The 19,792-nt window shown below is 39.8% G+C and overlaps 1 protein-coding gene across 4 annotated transcripts; it reads left to right on the top strand.

Annotated features, from left to right (window-relative positions):
- Window positions 1-398: 398 nt before the first annotated feature.
- On the top strand, window positions 399-19,202 carry NDUFAF6 (NADH:ubiquinone oxidoreductase complex assembly factor 6). 4 transcript variants are annotated; one of them, XM_082498997.1, is made up of 9 exons: window positions 399-587; window positions 4,128-4,227; window positions 5,134-5,256; window positions 7,986-8,042; window positions 9,632-9,734; window positions 12,660-12,793; window positions 14,673-14,774; window positions 18,481-18,537; window positions 19,056-19,202. In XM_082498997.1, exons 1-9 carry the CDS (start codon window positions 409-411, stop codon window positions 19,182-19,184), a joined length of 984 nt encoding a protein of 327 aa, XP_082355123.1. In that variant the 5' UTR covers window positions 399-408; the 3' UTR covers window positions 19,185-19,202. The 4 variants fall into 4 exon arrangements, with proteins under 4 accessions (XP_082355123.1, XP_082355124.1, XP_082355125.1 ...); XM_082498998.1 differs by having other exon boundaries at window positions 18,486-18,537; XM_082498999.1 differs by having other exon boundaries at window positions 450-587; window positions 4,128-4,231.
- Window positions 19,203-19,792: the final 590 nt, after the last annotated feature.

The raw sequence follows: 19,792 nt of genomic DNA on the forward strand, positions 1-19,792 counted from the left end.
AGACTGAGCCCTGGGGCCAGCTCTGCTGCCCCTCATCCAGCACACCGGCCCCGAGGTTTTTCCCCAGTCTCACATCTGCTCCTGCAAGTTTTCCTATGCCTCACTGCCCATAGCGAGGGCATTTTTACAATCCAGCTTCCTCAGTTTTGGGGGTGGGGTAGGGAGCTAGCCGGTTTAAACCCCCAAGTGCTTGGTTTCCCGGGGGGCGGAGGAATTCACCTCAAACAGCCGCCGGCAGCTCCCGCCTCGGCAGCCGGGGGGAAACTGAGGCAAAGGCGGCGCAACAGGCGCCATTTGCAGGACAACAAAAGGCCGTACGGCTCCCACAAAACCGCGCGTTCTCGGCTGCCATCTACCGGTGCTTCCTCTGTTAAACGCTTACACCGGAGGGGCGGAGCGGTGGGCAGCATGGCGGCCGCCGCCATGGTGCTGGGCGGGCTGCGGCAAGGGCCCTGCCACCGCAGGCTGAGGACGGCGGGCGCCCGCGGTGGTCTGCCGTGGCCGGAGCTTGGTGGCGGGAGGGCGGCGGCGGGCTGGAGCCGTCGGGCTCCCGGAGGAGAGGTGCAGTACTGCGCCGAGCTGGTGCGGTGAGTGCCCGGGGAGGGGAGGGGAGCAAGGGGAGAGGCCTGCCAATGCGTGGGGTTTGTTTTTTCTCGGGGTCGGCGAGTTTGTCAGTGGAAGGCTTGCGAGCGCTTCCCTCCTGACGGAAAGGCTGTGCTGAGTTTCCCAGAGAAGGTGACCGGAGTTTCCTCCAGGCCGCCCTCGGCCTCGCCTGCGGCGGCCCGGCGCGCCCAGTAACCCCTGCGGCCCTGAAGCGAGCGGCGCCGGTGGATGGGGTTGCGCCGGGGCCTGGCCTTTTCGGGAGGAGCAACCGAAACGAGAGAAATACTTAAGCTACGTGGATGATTTAACCTGTAAACGGCAGTTTCCATCCCCCACTTCCTTCACAGTTGCTTTTCTTCTGGAAGATTGAACGTTTCCATTTCGTTGCCTCGGCCTTTCGGAGAGGAAGATCACCGAAGTGGGTGTGTGGAAATAAGAGGTGCTTTCAGATCTTCTTGGCTACTGGGAAATAGCCAAGCTTCCCAAGTACTCCTTGGGAAAATGAGCAAAAGCAGAGGAAATCTGACAGCTGGACAGACAGCTCAAGTGCTTTCCCTGACCTGGATACAGGAGAGGGAGGAAGTCTAGTTTCCAAAAGTATCCAGTTTTGGTCAAATCCAAAATGCTCCAAGAGAAGCATGAGCGCAGCTCAGACACTTCCAGGCCAGGCAACGTTTCCTGCTTGGCTTCTGGGCCGTAAACAACGTGCTGCTTTCTGGTCCAAAAGGGGTTCAGAGGTACAAAGTAAAAAATTAAACAAGTCTTGTTGTACAAAAAGACTTGAATGCTTTCTCTTTGGATACAGTTGTCCTTGGGTGGTTGATGAAAGCAGGGAGAAGGCTTCCAAGCGTGTATAGGAAGAGTGGAACAGGATTGTCTTCTCCAAGCTGGTGCTTGTAAAAGATATAAAGGTGTGTGTAGTCAGCAGTAATATTTGAAGTAGGAAAACTAATGGGAGGAAATGCGACAATTTTAAATTTTCTGTGCAACACCAAGCAACAGACCTTCACAGATGCATCAGAATGCATAGCCAGGTTGCGTTTTCCTTGATAAAACTTCAGATTACAGCTTTGTTTTCCTGATTACTCTAGCCATGATTTGTTCACCTGTTACTCAGGAGATCAGAGGCTGCGTATACAGGTGTAATATATAGGGAAAATATTTTCAGTAACAAACAACTGTGAACAGAATTGTTAGGTTCCAAGACACAGAAGCTGAGATAGTTGAATTTAGATTTTTCTTTGGTTATTTTTGTTAAACCATTAAAAAGGACTACTTATAAAAATACACAAGCATTCAGAATAATAAAATGAAAGGTGGTTCTGCTTTTGGTGTCATTTAATTGAAGCTGCTGTTCGCAGTAGCTCTCAAGTTACAAAAAACAAGAGGAAGAGGGAGGACTTACTATTTAAACAGAAATAAAACACTTGGGGCTCTACAAGCATCAGCAACTCCTCAGTCCTGAATTTGAGTCTCCGACACATTAGGAAGAACAACTGAGTTATGCTTTAATGATGTAGATTTGTGCAACTTTTTGCAATATGCAAGATATACTTTTTTGGGGGCTTTCCTTTTTATGTTAAGTGACTCTTTACAAGTAGCTTTAAGCTATTTGATTAAAAAGATGTTTCCCTAGCAGGTAATTTTTCTGTCTCTTGCTGTCTATAATGTCTGCTCTGGAAGACAAGCTTGTGAATTAATGGTATTATGGAGTTTTGTAACATGGAAGAAATTCTTTTTAAGACTTAAAATTTTTCATTACACTGAAAGTCCAGTAATGGCCATAACAAATTTTTCTTCCCTCTATGGGTTCATATGTAAGCTTATTTGAGAAGGAAACTATGAAGAACACTCAATACCAGACTTAAGGTCATTCCTTCCTTTCTTCGTTCCTTGCCGTAATACGCAGAGTTGGTGTAGAACATGATCTATAGCAATATTGATTTTATTTTACAGGCTGAGGCTCAATAGATTAGCTTTTCTGCTGTTATGTCCAGGGGCCCACTGTCAACATAAAATTCACATTTCTTTCTGATTTTTTTTTTCTTAGCTATTTCTTGCTACACCTAATTTTTAAGCTTAGAGTAATTGAAAAAAAAAAACAAACAAAACAAACAAACCCAACCCTCAACATGCCAATACCATTACTAGAGGGAAGACAAATTTCTCTATTGTACTGCTGTTTACTTTGTGTAATATGTTTCTTTGTTTCCTTTCTGGAAGTAGAGGTGGTTCTGCATTTTGTGAACAAGCCAGGCAAACTGCATAGCTGAAACTGGAAAATGTGGCTGTAAACGTTGCAGCTCTGCCAAGGGTGGGCAATACTGGATATTACTACAGTTAGCCTGGAAAAAAAAAAAAAAAAAACCAACCTAGGTTTTGAGCTGATAATAATTTTCAGAAAGTGTCTTAGTTGAGGGAGGTTTGATGCATCTGTTCTTTAATATGAAGGTGACCTTTAAAGCCTGCTAAAATTCAGAAATATCTTTCTTTTTTTCTGTGTTTTGTTCATGCTTCTGGATTTGCATCAAACTCTAAAACAGGTTTCACAACTGTTGTGAAAACTCTAAGCATTTGCTAGTTATCAGCTGCCCTGTATTGTAGGGGTAAGAACCTCTGTTAAATCTCACTTCCTTTTTATTTGATGCTAAAAGTAGCAACCCTAATAACCCTTGGTTTTTGTTTGGCTTTTCTATTTTAAGCTTGCATTGAAAAGAAATATGAGTACATGTAAGAACAGCAGACCTCATGAAAAGGAGTAAATGTGTTTTCCTTGACACCTGGTTATGTACTCCTGAGGCAAAACTTGGAGTTGCTGGTCCTGTTATAATAAAGAATCAGGTCACAGGCTTATCTGAAAGTACACCAAAATGTTCAAAACAAGCGATTTAGCTTTTCAGAGGTGACTAAGTGTTTTTGTTAGCTACAGTTATGTATGATTTTGCAATTCAGTTATGTATGATTTTGCAATTCAGTTATGTATGATTTTGCAATTTATGATTCTGTACACTGTGATTGTTTTTAATTCAGTGGCACACCCAAGTGGCCAAACAAAGGCACATCACTCTAGATTGGCAACAAGTTACCTGCAGTGAAACTGCCAAGACCCAGAGTTTTTATACTTTGAATATAGTTGTCAATAAAGAAAACCTTACTGGTTAAGCAAGTGCTCTTCTGCTGAGCTCCAAAGCACAATCTTTTAAAGAAATGTGGTTTCATGTTTGGAGCAGAAGTCTGGAAGTCGGACAGTCTGGATTCTGTTTGCAGTTCTGCCACAGCCTTGTTCCATGCCTTTAGCCGAATGTCATGAGATCTGGATTTGGGAGGTGCACTGAAGTTCAGACAGCATCCCCTCTTTCTTGGAGTTTGTCTTATTTTAAAATAAGCTTAAAACCGGCTACTTTTGTGAAGAGTTTTTAACTATGTAACTCATTGCTACTATTTAGGACTTCAGTGCTAAGCAATAGCACACCCAATTTACATAGAGCTATAAATAATAAAGTTATTTTTTCATCCTTTTATAGAAAGCGTGACTATGAAGGGTTTCTGTGTTCTCTGTTGTTGCCTGCGGAATCTCGAACCTCTGCTTTTGCCTTGAGAGCCTTCAATGTGGAACTGGCTCAGGCAGGTATTAAAATATATTTGTGAACTCTATGAATGGAAAATAACAGTTTCAGTATTCTAAATTACACTAGTAGGTGGTATTTTGCTGAGATTAACGTTTTTTACTATAAGGGGCAATGAATAAATAGTGCAATACAAACCTCTAGTTTTGAAGGTCCCTTGGAAAGTAGGTAACCTCCCCCAATTTATTTTGTTTATGTATATAGTTTTTCTGACTTTCCTCTTTGTTGTGCATTTTAAAACTAAATTATAACAGTCTCAAGGACTGCAGCCTGTTTGTTATAGTATTGCATCTATGTACTGCCTTCAGATGTAGTGGCTGAATTGGTAAAGTGCAGCTAAATCCCATACGTAGAAGGTCGGTCAAAAACTTGGATGATATAATCAGTCCCAGGTCTTTGTTGGCAGAAGCTAGGTGATGGAAAGGCTGCCCGGAGGGAAGTTTATAATTATAGACTTTTGGGAGGGGAGTGGCTGCAGTCTCTCCCCTTTACTAGGTGGCCGGAAACTGCCAGTGCAACCAGGAAAGTTGGTAATGCTTGCCAGAAAGGAGCGATCTGGGAAATGTGCTGACCAAGCAAAATCCCAGATCAGCTTCTGTGGGCTGTGCTTTTGGCAACCCGTGGTGCTGCCCTCCCTTGCTGTTGTTACCACTGCTTCTCCTTCTGGGAAGGTTAACGTGAGGGTAGCCCAGGATGTAATCTCCATGGGTTTCAAAATCAGGTTGTGGGTTGTTTTTTTTTTAAACTCTGTAGTGTTTGTATGCTTTATGAGGAGTAAACATTAATTCAGAATTGAGCACTTTCCCTACTGAGTTTGGCTATATCCTGTGTCTGTCTTTTCAGTGTAGATAGACCAAATGCCTTAAAGACACTGTGAATTTCACTCCAGATGTGTCCTTTCCAGATTAAAGACTCCATAACTCAGAAGACTATAGGATTGATGCGAATGCAGTTCTGGAGGGAGGCTGTGGAAGATATATACTGCGATAACCCACCACATCAGCCAGTTGCTACAGAACTATGGAGGGTAAAATATACCTTTACTCTCCTAAACTTCACTTAACTAAAATGTTACTGTGGGAAATAATGTTGTTGTTTTGTGTCTGCTGTGTTGCATAGTTAATAGCGTTATTTTATAAAAAACATATAATGTAAATTGTGTGTGTGTCTGTGATGTTTTAAGTTACCTACAATCAAAGAGCAGAGTCAGAGAAGGAAGATATTTAGGTAGGACCTACTTGGAGGGTCAGACTTCTGTGAACCACCTGCTTTTTTCTCTTCTGTTTTGGTGAAGGACAGAATAAATTGTGGTAATCTGTAAGTTAATAGCATGTAAAGTACATAAGTATACTTTCCTGAGCCAGTGCTAGACCTGCCTGAAGAGATTAAGCTGTACAAAAAGACAGGAGACTAAGCACAGAGGTTGAACTAGCAAATAGGGTATGAGGACAAGCCTAAGACCTTCATACTGGATAGTAGAACCATAGAATGGTTTAGGTTGAAGGAACCTGAAAGATCATAGAATGGTTTGGGTTGGAAAGGACCTTGAAGATCATAAAGTTCCAACCCCCCCAGTGCGCAGGAACCTCACCAGACCTCCATGACTTCTCAGATCATCTATTTCCAACCCTCTTGCTATGGGCAGGGACACCTCCCACTAGACCAGGTTGCTCAAAGCCCCATCCAGCCTGGCCTTGAACACCTCCAGGGATGGGGCCTCCACAACTTATCTGGGCAACCTTTTTCCAGTGCCTCACCACCCTCATAGTGAAAAACTTCTTCCTAATATCTAATCTAAATCTACCCTCTTCCAGTTTGAAGCCATTCCCCCTCATCCTATCACTACGTGCCCTTGCAAAAAGTCCCTCTCCAGCTTTCTTGTATGCCCCCTTCAAATACTGGATAGCTGCTATAAGGTTTCCCTGGAGCCTTCTCTCCTCCAGGCTGAACAGCCTCAATTCTCTCAGCCTCTCCTCATAGGAGAGGTGCTCCAGCCCTCGGATCATCTTTGTGGCCCTCCTCTGGACCCACTCCAACAGGTCTATGTCTTTCTTACATTGGGGACCCCAGAGCTGGACACAGTATTCCAGGTGGGGTCTCACGAGAGCAGAGTAGAGGGACAGAATCACCTCCCTTGGCCTACTAGCCACACTTCTTTTGATGCAGCCCAGGATGCAGTTGTCTTTCTGGGCTGCAAGCGCACATTGTCAGCTCATGTTGAGCTTCTCATCCACCAGCACCCCCAAGTCCTTCTCAGGGCTGCTCTCAATCCTTTCTTCATCCAGCCTGTATTTGTGCTTGGGATTGCCACGACCCAGGTGCAAGACCTTGCATTTGGCCTTGTTGAACTTCATAAGGTTTGTATGGGCCCATCTCTCAAGCATGTCCAGGTCCCTCTGGATGGCATCCCTTCCCTCCAGCGTGTTGACTGCGCCACACCGCTTGGTGTCATCAGCAAACTTGCTGAGGGTGCACTCAATCCCACTGTCCATGTGACCAACAAAGATGTTAAACAGCACTGGTCCCAGTACCAACCCCTGAGGAGCACCACTCATCACTGATCTCCACTGGACATCAAGCCATTGACTGCAACCCTTTGAGTGCGGCCATCTAGCCAATTCCTTATCCACTGAGGAAGAGTCTTGATACAGTCTTCTCCTTGCATCAGGAGTTGCTTGATGACTTCTATTTATATATAATGTTTTGCACAGATCCTTTTGTGTGCATTGGGTAAAAGGGAATGTACTTGTGAACTTAACAGTTTATTTTTACCAAGATGCCCGAGTTCTGCAGGCACTAGAACATCACGCATAAAGTACACCTACAAATCTGTTCCTCTGCTGGTCATGGCCAAAGAAACAGAGGCTTTCTTGCAAAACTTTTGGATCTGGTTAGGACATGTTTGATGGATGATTGAAGGTCTGAAGGCAGTGTAAATGGATTTCCCCTTGATGCTGATATAGAAGCACAGAATAACTTAGTTGGTAGGGATCTAGTTGTCATCTAGTCCAACTTGCCATTCAAAGAATTTGTAACATCAAATTTAGGTTAAGTTGTTAGGGTCACATTGAGTTGAATTTTGAATTTCTTCGGGGATGGTAATTCCATACATTGCTAACTCGTCATCTTAGGGTCACGGGCCACAGTCTTAGAACCTTCTAAAAGAGCAGCTACTGTAAGCTGATAGAATGAAGTATTATGGGAAGGAAGTCAAATACAAGATAAGAGCCAAAAGAAGAATGTGTGAATATGAAATGTTGTGGGATACTTTTTTAAACAAAACCATAATACTTGTTATGTTACTTTGTCAGGATGCTGTCTTTACAGTACATATTGGTATGTTGTACTGATGTTTTCTCGAAAATTTACAGGGGAAATCTTTTTATTCCTTGACTCCAGAGGAAACTCTGTTCTCTTTGGAGAGCGAACATAGTTACCTACAAATATTTTGTGGGAACTTATGACTCCATGAAAGAATAAATAACTTTCAAAAATACTTTTAAATAAATGCTTTTAGTTAATTGGCTTGATGTCCAAGATTTCATTTTTTTGTGTACAACAACTTGTAACAAATGCCCGTTGAAGAAGCCAGTCGTATGATTCTATGATTTTCCACTGACATACCGCTTTGATTTAACCCAGGGAATACAATCCTTGTAAGAAAAGGATTATCTAAAATTTATTTCAACCTTCAGAATGCAGTACTACCGTCACTTTGTATACATGAACATGGATGTCTTTTTTGATAATTTTCAGGCTGTCAAGAGGCATAACTTGACTAAAATGTGGTTCATGAAGATCATTGATGAAAGAGTAAGTATTTACCATTGAAGGTCTGATTCTGTTTTTAGTTGTATGTGGTGTTTCCCCCTTAATTTTATGTGCTTGTGTTTAAAACAAAAGCTTAAGTAATTAATCTTTTCCAGATAGTAGTGTGTCTCTTTAAGAATGGTACTGCTATATTTCCTTTTAATTTTGTCTTGATGCCACTACTCATAATTTCTACTCTTTCTGGCCAAAAAGGCTAATAGTATCCTTTGTTTAGTTTTGCTTTAAAATAGATGTAGTTTGTGACTGGACATCTTTCTTCCTTCCTCTGATAACCTGTGTATCTATGCTCATGTTTTCTGTTGCTGGTCTCTATTCCTGATTTGAAGTGATCACCCCTAGAGGTAATCCATTGGGAGTTACGTTTAGATACCTTTCTGTATGTAAGCGAGAGAAGCTCCATCCTATGGGATTAAGTATTAAGGTCTCCATAGGCAACTGTTAAGAATTCTGGAAAATATTTAATAGAAATTTAATTTCCATTTAATAGAAATGGAAATGAAGATGTGCAAGAAGGGAAACCCATACATGGTCTCTTTTTGTGCGATTCCAATCCTGCCCCAAGAGAAAGGACATCTTGCATATTGCAACAAGTTGCACAAATCTACATCATTGGCATCATCTTATTCCTCCTCACCTCTTTTCTTACCATGCCAATTTTGCCCCTAAATAGCCTTCTCTTGTGATGTATCATGGATATAAAATCTCAAAAATTAAACGACCCGTCTGAACCTTTCTGTCGCACTGCTGCTCCTTACCATGGCTGTGGAGTTTTTTCTAAGCAGTGTTGTAAATTGGAGCATTCAAATCAGATGAATTTTAAAACAACCATCCTTTTTATGGGAAAAACAAGAGGAAGAATTTCACTGTTACAGTGATGCTGCTACCAACTCTGAATAACTGAGGGCAGGAATTTCTTAAGCTAGCTTTGCTGCTAACGTTAGTGTCTCATGAAGTTATACTTCGAGAAAATTGATGGGCAGTTACTTGCGGAGTGTCATTGCTGTGAAAGACTTCAGAGTTTTTTAATTTTAAGACTGGTCTTTAATATTAAGACTGGTGTATTTTACCGCAAAAGCCACTAGGAGAGGAAGAATGCTGGAGGATGCTATATTTTGGGGGGTATTTGCATATGACTTTGAAACTCAGGTGTGTACTTGATGGATTGATTTTTGTGCTTGTTTTAAAAAATGCATTTCTACTTATCTAAATTTCTCTGTGCTTCAGATGCAAATTAAGTATTAAAATTGGCAACCCCATAATGTAAGAATACCATATGATGTTTTGTTTCAGCTGGATCTTTTTTAATGAAGAATTCCGATTTCTTATTTTTGCAAAAGCTTATATTTGCTCTAGTAACCAGACTTTGCTGTAGTTGCATGTAGTTATTTGGTTATGTTAGATGTGCTGTAAGCTTTAATGACTACTTCTATCTGAGTTTATACCTTCTTCCTATCTCTTAATTTTGTCCTTTTTTTTCTAATAGTGGTTTAGGCTCACCTGACTGTAGTAATAAACTTGTACAAATAGTAGTTACGTTTACATTTTACTGAAGTTCTGTGTTCATATTACAGGAGAAGAATTTGGATGATAGAGCATACCGTAACATCCAGGAGCTTGAAACGTATGCTGAGAATACTCAGAGTGCTCTCTTGTACCTCACCTTGGAAATGCTGGGTAGGCGTTTTCCCCTTTTTTGATTTTGTTGATGAGTCATTAGTGCATGTACAGTATTTATTGATGTTTCAGAAAGTCCGCTCTCTATCCACTGGTGTTAAATTTCAGTAAAAGTTGTCTTACGTAATACTTCAGGTATCCTTTGAATGCTTAATCATAAATCTGGAATCTTGGTGCACCTGTCCTAGAACTACGAACTTTCCTTAGAAGCTACTCAGTGGAAAGCTCCTTGAAGTGTGGTTTCCTATGGCTCTGTTCTTTGTTGCTTAACACTCTTTTATCTTTTCTTGCTCCTATTACAGAATGTGGTAAATTCAGCTCTTCACCATATTTTCTGATTGTCCCACTTGTCAGAACACAAAGTGCTGTAGTTATTCTGTAGCTGTAGTTCTATATTGTAGTGATGTACACTGTTTGTCTTGAAACGGCTGACTTCCCAACCTATAAACTTCCCTTAGTGATGTTGTAAATTTGGGTCTGAATCTTCTCCTTTTCCTAAAAGTAGGTTAACTGCCAATAAATGAATAGCTAGAAAAAACGTAACCAAGATGATGTGATCCATGTGTTTAAGAGCCAGTATCTGTGTCATGTCTAATATGAGAGTCACAGATTTGGAATGAGCTGTTCATTTGCAGTGAAGAAAAGGGGGACTGACTTTTAGATGTCTATTGCATTATGGAAATATTCCCTATATGAGCTCAGATGTAAAAGAAGTGTAAGAATTATTATTATTTAGTAGTATTTAGTACTGTAGTAGCAATGTTTTCCTTTAGCTTATTGTAGTAATCTGATAGAAGGCCAATGCTGAGGTTGAAATAGTTTAAAAAGTAAAAAGAGGGATATGATGAGCACATTCTTCTTAGGAAGAAATCACGGAATCACAGAGTTTTCAGAGTTGGAAGGGACCTCTAGAGATCATCTAGTCCAACTCCCCTGCTAAAGCAGGATTGCCCAGAGCACATTACTCAGGACTGCATCCCGGCGGGTCTTGAAAATCTCCAGAGAAGGGGACTCCACAACCTCCCTGGGCATCCTGTTCCAGTGCTCTGTCACCCTCACCGTAAAGAAGTTTTTCCGTGTATTTGAAATACACGGAAATGAGGAAATTTGAAATGAGGAACCTATCTCAACATCTGATGTTCACTTCCTCAGTAGGAAGTCAGTGACATGCTGCAAGTGTCTTTCTGATCTTCTGATTGAAGAAATGTAGGAGTATGAGAAATACCAGCGTCTTCCATTCTGAGAAATGTCTTTGATCCTGAAGAAGTTCAGTCATGCTTGGGTCACTCCTGATACAAGTCAGATGATCCTCTTCCTGAAAATCTGTTGGGGGGGTCTCTGGATTTTCTGTGTGCCCTATTGTCATGTTTAAATTCTCTTAAATATACCAGTGTAACAAAATACCTAAGCAAAAGTCTCTTTCACTGCATATTAAACAGTTAACTTCTGTGTTTTTTTCCCACAAGTGGAGAAATTATTTGAACACAGTCCTTTCCTTGGTGTTTCCCATCAGCAGTCTTTTCTAAACTAGGGGGACCTGGTTTCATTACAAGTCATGTTTGCTAAGTTTCTTGTTGTGTTTAGCTACTTTGTTCCTCACCTGTCTCCAGTTTGTGTATCTCTTCTAGTGGTAGTGCTGCTTTATTCTTACTGATTTTGGGTTACTTCTTTTGTCAAGCTCATTTTGACTGGTAAATTTGACGTCCGAAGTCCTGGTACTTCCTCCCAGCTCCTGTCATTTTAAAATATTAATATTGTGCTCTCTGATTCATTGCTTCAGTAGTTAGGAGTCTGGTACCACTCAATAATTTTGTTAAACCTTTTCAGAACCTCACTTTTGGGATATATTCCCAGGTTGAGCATGAGCACTGCTAACTCTTGGACCTTTTTTTTTTCCCCCCTTTAATTCCTAGTTATACATAAAGCCTGAGCTGCTCAGTCAGTATCAGTAAGTTATATCCATTGATTCCTGCAAGCCACACTCTGCTTTCGGCTTCCATTGCCAAAATAAGTCCGGGTAATCTGCCTATAGCCACTGTTTCGCAAAGGCTCAAGCACGCTTGGGCAGTGAGTGTGGTATGACCAGTATAATTTTCAGGTGTCAGTTAGGCTCATTGGTCTGTAATTCCTGTATCCTCATTTCTTTGTAGAATGCTGCTTCTGTTAGAGCTTTTGTGGATTTTAATTTCAATTTTCCTTTAAATTTTCATTTTATTCCAGGTCAGTCCTGTGAAAACATAGTGGCTTTATTGTCTAAGCCAATCTTGTATGGTCTTGCCATGAAGAGTGATGGTGCTGCTCTGCCCCACTCATTTCCCTATTCTTTCTTTTCTTACAGTTGTGTGCCCATGCAGTAACTGAAGTTAGTTTTCCGTTGCTTTGGTGATCTGATTCAATTTGCCATGCTGCTGCCACTGTCTCGTTGCCCCTGACAGCACAAGGGAGGTGGCAGAACTACAGGTTCAGGGGGAAAGCGTAGGACAATCCTCTTTGGCTTCAGTACACTGCTGAATCAGCTGCAGCTAATCATGAAAACATGCTGTAAGCATTAATGCTTGTCAGGAATCTCACACTTGAATGATTTTTCTGGCAGGAAGAACAGTTCTTGGAATACTGTTATCCTAAGGGAGGACATGCCAATGAAAATGAGTTTGTGTACCAGTGCATTATATCTGAATAGGTGCCGCTCTGCTAAAAAACTGCAACAAGCTAAGAGGCATCTTGCTCCTGAATGTGGAAATCAACGAATTTGCCTACTGATTTGCACCTCTGAGATCTCAAGGCAATTTATGAACAAAGGCAGTTATATTGTGAACCAATGCACTTAGCTTTCCTTAAATATGACTGCGATATGCATCAGGGAAGATTATGCCCCTCAAAAGGCCTGGCAGTATGTTTCTAAACATATTATTTCTGCAATTTTAGGTGTGAGGGACATCCATGCCGACCATGCAGCCAGTCACATTGGGAAAGCACAAGGCATAGTTACCTGTTTAAGAGCAACTCCATATCACAGTACAAGACAAAAGGTCTTTCTTCCCATGGACGTTTGTATGTTGGTAAGGAGAGGCAAGTTGTCTGGAATTGAACGATATAGTGTTTCTAACTCTGTCTCTCAACACTAGATATGAGATCGTAATTTATTAGGCCTGAAACAGAACACCTTTTTTCTTTATTTTAACTCATTCTGCTGTGACCTAGTAATATGCCATTGTCATGGTTTTGTATCTTTTGGGAGGTGAAAGGAGTGACCTTCATGAAACCCCAGTGTTTCTGTTATTTTTTTTTTTTTTAATTATTATTTGGTTTTGTTCTTTTTTTTTTTTAATGAAATGTGCTAGTATTTAGCTTTCAGGATTTTCTCCATTAATGTAGAGAAATACACATATGGAATGGGGACTGGGTTTGGGGGTTTTTATGTTGGTTTTGTATTTTTTCTTTTCTTATCCCCAGAAAGGAGGCACTGTGAGAAATTTTACTTCTGAACAACCTTCTTGGGTTTCTCTTTACTATCTTTTCATCAATGTGCTGGTGGTCTTGGTTTTGGGGTTTTTTGGGGGGGTTGGGGTTTTTTTTGGGGGTACATATTTGGTGGCTATAAGCATACTCTCCATACATTGCCATAGGAGATGGTGTAGTCCTCCAATTTAAACTATACACCTAATTTGCATTGGAATTTAGCAGATCTTCCAATTTGGATAAAATGGGATTAAAGCTCAATTTTTTCCATTAATGTTCTCTGCCTGGATCTGTAGGCTTTGCAGCTGTTACTCATTCATCTCCAATCTTTATCTTTAAATGTTAATGCTGTTCTTTTTATACTTAACCACAATTTATGTAATTATGGTGATGCTTAAGGCAGTAGTGTTAGTATTTTCTGAATATAATTTCAATACAATTGAAAGTTTTGATTTGAAGTTTAGTAATTTAGGTAGTTGCAAAAAATGTAGGTACTGATATAGGTCAGCGTTATAACACTGCAGAAAGGAGCTGCACCCTGCTTTCAGCCCTTCTGGGACTGGATGGTATGGGAGGACTTCCAAGTTTTTAGCTTTTCAAACCTAGCCTGAAAATTCACAGTCATTCCTTGCCATGGTAGGTGTTTTACAGTGAAACTGTAAAAACAGCTTGCATCCCTTCTGTGCAGACTGAGCATCTTCTAAGCATTTCAGCTTCTGGCGAGTATCGCAGAGTTCTACCGGAACTCTGTCTCCTGTGAAGCCTGCCTACCTACTTCTATACAGCTTTCACATGTCTGAGTGTATTTGAGAAGAACAGGCAACTGGTTCAATTCTGAATCTACCATATTATGTCTTACATTGGTCATTATAGTCAAAGAATGAGTTTGGGGTTATTTTTTTTTTGTGGTGGGTTTTTTAGGTGGTGGGGTTTATTTTTGTTTTGTGGTTTTGTTTTTTTTTTCTTGTTTTGGGTTTTGTTGTTGTTGTTGGTTTTTTTTTTGTTTGTTTTTTTATTACAAGCCTGGGGGTGCACACCAATCCCAAGGTAATGACTTACTTCACAAGCCAGCACAGCTTCTGTGTTAGCAGCTTCTGTGTTAGCTGTTGCTGGCTTTCTTCTGCTTAATATCAATTCTTGGATTGTGGTTTTAAAAATTGGGCATCAGAACTGATCTAAATTCCCAAAACTTTAAAATATGACTTGGTTATCTGACTGACCACAAAGTATTTAGGGAACTAATTCATGCACAGAGAGTCTGTACCAACTTGTTCTCTTTGTTCTCTTGATATTTTTTTTCCAAGTGACTGACAAAAAAAAAAAGGGAAATAAAAAAGAAGGGGGCAGTGGTAAAACATTTAGGCTGTTTCAGTCTTGTGTCATTAGTTTGGTTGCTGGGACAGGTTTTTGAGAAGCTAAAATGGAAACTTGGTATTTATTGAGGGTTTTTCTCTTTTTGATTTTCCTTCCTATGTCTAGCACGGAGTCTCACAAGAGGATTTCATAAGAGGCAAGCAAGAGAAAAATGTGAGAGATGTGATTTATGACATTGCCAGCCAAGCCTATATTCATCTAGAACATGTGAGATTCCTTCCCTTTTATTTATTTAAATAAACATAATTGATGCTAATCTTCACAAAGCATTGGGCATATATGTTGTTAGAAGACTTACAGCTGTATACTTAATTTCAAATATTTTACCTTTAATTACTTTAAGAGTTTAAATGAAAAAAAAACAAAACACAAACCCTTTAAGTATTACAATTACTTCTGTATGAATATTATATTTATCTGTATGTACAGGAGGCAGTTTACTTACAGCCAGGTCCAATTGCATATATATAAATACTGCCTAAAAGCCGTATTACTGGGAGAGAAACTTCAAGCAGACTTTTATAAATGCAACTATGTTCCAGCATAGGATCAGCACCATAGAAAGCAATTCTGCATATGGCATTTCATAGTACAGTGGAATGGCTGCCAGGAGAGCAGAGCATGTTGCCTTCAACTGCTGGTTGGTATGTGTGGGAGGAGGGAATCATTCCCTAACATGACCAGCCATGCTCGCTCAAAGCTATGTTGGGAAAGGTGCTTTCTGTTTATTTCTTTTCTGACCCACAGCCAAGTGAATTAGGAAAGACTTTATTTGCTTGGAACAGTGGATAATGAATCCTGAAGAACTGTGGAGTCCTACTCTGTTTTTCTTTTATGCTCTTATTTTAGCCTCACTCTGAATTGCTTGTTGGTACATAAACAAAAGCAAAAGAATGTTTCATCAGCTGTGCTGTGTCTGCCTTTATCTGGAAAAACAAAACTTGCAAGAAGCACTGTAAAGCGTTTCTTATGTCTACAAGTACACATACGCATATACTTTGAGTATTGCACCCAATACTACCAGTCAAGGTAGTCTGAAAAGATACGACTTCAAAGTAAAGAAATGCCAGATTTATCTCTGCATTTACACCATTAATATAATCCTCAATTATAGCATTACCTGTGATCACAGTATTTTATGCAGTAGAGATAGTAGGAGAGCCCTTCTTCGTTTTTCTGAAGATAAAATGAGGCATCCCTCTTTTTTCCAGTCAGTGGTTAGTTAGTTGATTAATGTTTATATTTTTTATTAATAATATCTAGCCTTGGGCTTTATTTTTAATACAGAGTACTTATAATTTGCATTTAATGCATTCCTGTTCATGTTGTTTCACCTGATGCCTTAGTTTTTGTTGTCATCTGCGCAAGGAAACTGTTTATTCCATTTAGGAGCAGGAAACAGATAAAGAAAATTCAAGGTCAAAACTGTCCACTATCTTTGTTCAAGCTGAAATATGTTGATTTTCCTTTTTTATTCCCCACCCCTCAACCCATAATGCACAGTATATAAAACACATCAACTGTGGTTGCAGTTGTGGCTTAGAAAAATGCCCAGTGCCTGGCCTGAAATGCCTCATATCAGGGATAGAAAATGAGAAGTGTGCATTTATTGTCCAGCTGTTTAAAATTTGGTTGCTGGTATTGCATGGAAACTTTGGGATAGAAGCAGGAAGAGAATTCAGTTCTTCAGAGCCTTTCAGATAACTTGATAATTCTTAGCATGTTGGTTCCCCTGGCTCCCAACACGCCAACCAGCTTCTGAAGAGAACAGGCAGAACCTTACCCCCCCTTCCTTCCCACTTCATTCCTAGAGCCCTGCCCTTGTTATGCACTGGGAGGGTTCTGTGGAAAATAGGTAATGTGATCATGTAATTGCAGACTATACAGAAAAGTATAAACACAAGGAAACCAGATTAGGGCAGCATTAGCATTTCATTTGACTGAATGTTGATCTTGGCACCATTGCCTCTGACCCCTTTTTTTTTTTTAATGGATGGGCTTGATTAAATCTTGATTAAAATGAAAAAAATCCTCACTGATTGCTTGCTTCCAGCCTGCATCATCATCAGTGAAGAATAATTGACAGTGCGGGATCTCTAGAGTGTTGAAATCACTTGAACTGGCAATAACTGGCAGTAATAACAGGGTATTAGTCTCCTTGATAATCAGATGGTCTTTGTTAATGCAAGGATAAGGATACTTTCTCCCCTAATGGATGAAATGGGCTTTTGCTGGCAACATTTGCTGGGTATTTCAAGACTTTAGGTGAATGTTATGGGCTGGTGCCTTTAAATGCATCTGTTCTCCTGTATAAAATCACCATCTTGTTTTGCCTGAGGGTCTTTTCAGCCACTTACCGTCTGTCTTAATTGGAATTGCAGGGTAGGGTAAAGTTTACACCTGCAGAGAGATGTGAACAATCTCAGCAATCACACAAACCACATATTTTGGAGATTGAAGGTAACAGTTACCAGCCCCCTTTCACAGCCAGAAGAAACATAATCCTCAAATGCTAAATTAAGTCTCAGTGATATTATATGAAGCATGTTGTAGTAATGTAGCACTTAATCTTGGGAGAAAAGTTTCTGAAGTGTGGTCAGCTCTTCCTGATACTGCAACTGATGACCAGCAGAGGGCAAAATAAGATAACGAAGATTGCAGTTTTCTTTAGGAATTGTGTGTTTTATTAGAATAAAAGCATGTAATAAAAGTGCTCTGTCAGTCCCACAGTGATCCTTTTGAAAGCCTGTGAATACATTTACATGGTCCCCCTCTTTCTCTTAAGCACACCCTCCCCCATTCCTTTTTACAAAGAAGGTCTCCTTTTGGCTTTTTGCATTTATCTCAATTATGCTAGATCATTATGGACTCAATTTACCAAGGAAGATAACATGCTTTCTGAGTGACATGCAGCCCATTCTGGGTTAAGAAGGTCAGGCAAGATGACTTTTTTTTTTTCATCTCACAATTAATAATAGTAAGGCAGAGAGCGTTATGTCAGGGAAGAGCATTTTCCTTTTTTATATATTTATGTACACATACACATGTTATTACATCTCAAAGTTTTACAATAATTTGCCTTCTGAAAAGATCCAGTATTTTTGCCTCATAAAGTTTCAGCCTGATTTTCTCAGTTGTCTGGAAAGATTCATGGAAAACTAACAGAAACTCATGCATGCTCATCAGTATTCATAAAGGGTTGGTTGGTTGGTTTGCTTAACCTGTAAGAAAAGGCAAAACAAGGAGGAATTTTGTATTTATAAATAAGCATTTCAGGAAGATTTGCTTCGGCTCTGTTAGATGTATCTGAGTTGTACATGGGTTTAAATTGTAGATTTGATTCAGCCATGGTTTAGACTATGTTTATACATAGATACTGAGGACCTGAGGCACTGAGATCCTTTCAGAGTCCCATAAATGTAAATGGAGCATAACTGGACTTCTGGGACTGATGGCAACACTGCACCAAAAAGATGCACTCAGAGAAATGCATTTCTGGTCTTCCATCATTTCTGTCTCTTGGGATGTAAAGAGTTATTTGGCAGGGGAGAAAAAATGTTAAACCATATTTATCAGATGCAACTTGGAACTTTGTTGGAACAAGGGATGCTAATTTACATTGGTTTATTATATGTAAACTGTAAGGTAAAAACAGGTAAGAACTTCAGCAGGCCTTTCCCAGTATTACATACTTTTTGTGTAATTACTTTTTTGTACAGTGAGGGATGGTGCTGGCTTGCACGTAGTGAAAAATTATAGTTTCAGCATGTCAGAATAAAAAGGGACGAAGCTTGTAATACAGTCTGTTGGCTCTAACCATTATATATAGTACTTGATGTGTAATCTGAAATGTTAAATTTTCCTGATAAGTACATTTTTTTTTTTTCTCCCACCTTACCCCATTTACTTTCAGGCTAGATCTTTCAGTAAGAAAGTTCCTGTGAAGGCATACCCTGCTTTTTTGTGTACGGTGGGTGTGATATCATGCACTATGCACTCTTTAAGTGATGGACTCATTTCTGTACTAATGTGCTTGTGAAGAGTAGAGTATCAAATTAAGCATGGTTAACTAATGCTTCATGTGTCTATTTTGGGAGGATGCAATACATAAAACTCCAGAATATCATAATGCGTGTCTGACTTTGGAACATCATAGTTTTGATGAACACTTCTAATCCTTCTTCTTTAACTACATAATTTTGCCCAAGATGTCTCTATATTCATAGACCATCATTCTGATGCAAGGACCTAAAATCTTGTCTATTTTTATAATTTTCTGGTTGATCTAGTAAAAAAAATAATGCTTCTCTTCACAAAACTTGCCTTTTTAATATCCTTTGAATGTGATGGTTACGCTACTATTTAATGAAACAGGCAAACTGTCAAGCCTTTTTGTGGTTCCCCGTTCAGTTTCATGCATTGCTTTTTAAACTAATGGCCAATCATTTGCGTGCACCATATGGACTAAGCTTTTTTCTTCTTTTCTAGGTTGCGTTAGATGATTATTTATGTAATATTCGAAAAGTGGACTTCAATATATTTCATCCGAGCTTACAAAAGAAGAGTACATTATTACCATTGCATTTATATATTAGATCATGGAAAAAAACATATTAAATTTTTTTTTAATATGGATTCAGAGTACTGAGTTTTTTCTTTAATGTCTTAACTTGACAGAATTGTTAAGTCTCTAACTTCACACTTCTGCAAAATGGAGTTCATGGGAAACAGCAGATGCGCATGAACTGTAGCTGTCAGCTTGCTGGCAGTAGTTAAGTTTGTTCTTGGAATATTAGGCTGATATCTGCTTCGCATGTCTGCCAAGTCATATGCCCTTGTCTGAGATTACTTTTCTTGTCTTTCCTGTAATAACAGCAATATGATAGCATTCTTCTTGGACAAATTCTGTGCTAATGGATACTTCTGACAGTTCTGACACTTTACTGAAAAAAAGAAAAAAAAAAAGAAAAAAGACTGCTTTGTTTGCGCCCAAAAGCAATTACAGTAAATGCCTTATAGATCTGCTAAGCAATTCTGTTTAGTGCAAGGAGCAGACTTTTTGCAAGTACTAATGATGCTCCATGGCTGGAAGAATGAGCACATATATTTGAATGCAAGAAAACTGTCAGGAAAAGCTTTAGCTGTTTTAATTATGTAGTGTTTATGTAGAATTTCAGAATGGTGAAATAGAGCTGTAGTACAGAAATTATCTGTGTGTTGAGATC

The sequence above is a fragment of the Vanellus vanellus genome, assembly GCF_965231255.1.
Source record: "Vanellus vanellus genome assembly, chromosome: 2".
NCBI classification, from domain to species: domain Eukaryota; kingdom Metazoa; phylum Chordata; class Aves; order Charadriiformes; family Charadriidae; genus Vanellus; species Vanellus vanellus.

Excerpts from the sequence above, each read along its gene's own strand:
- NDUFAF6 (XM_082498997.1), top strand. The coding sequence starts at position 409 with ATGGCGGCCGCCGCCATGGTGCTGGGCGGGCTGCGGCAAGGGCCCTGC. Across the intron at positions 588-4,127 it reads TACTGCGCCGAGCTGGTGCG|AAAGCGTGACTATGAAGGGT; the intron begins GTGAGTGCCCGG and ends ATCCTTTTATAG. Across the intron at positions 5,257-7,985 it reads TTGCTACAGAACTATGGAGG|GCTGTCAAGAGGCATAACTT; the intron begins GTAAAATATACC and ends GATAATTTTCAG.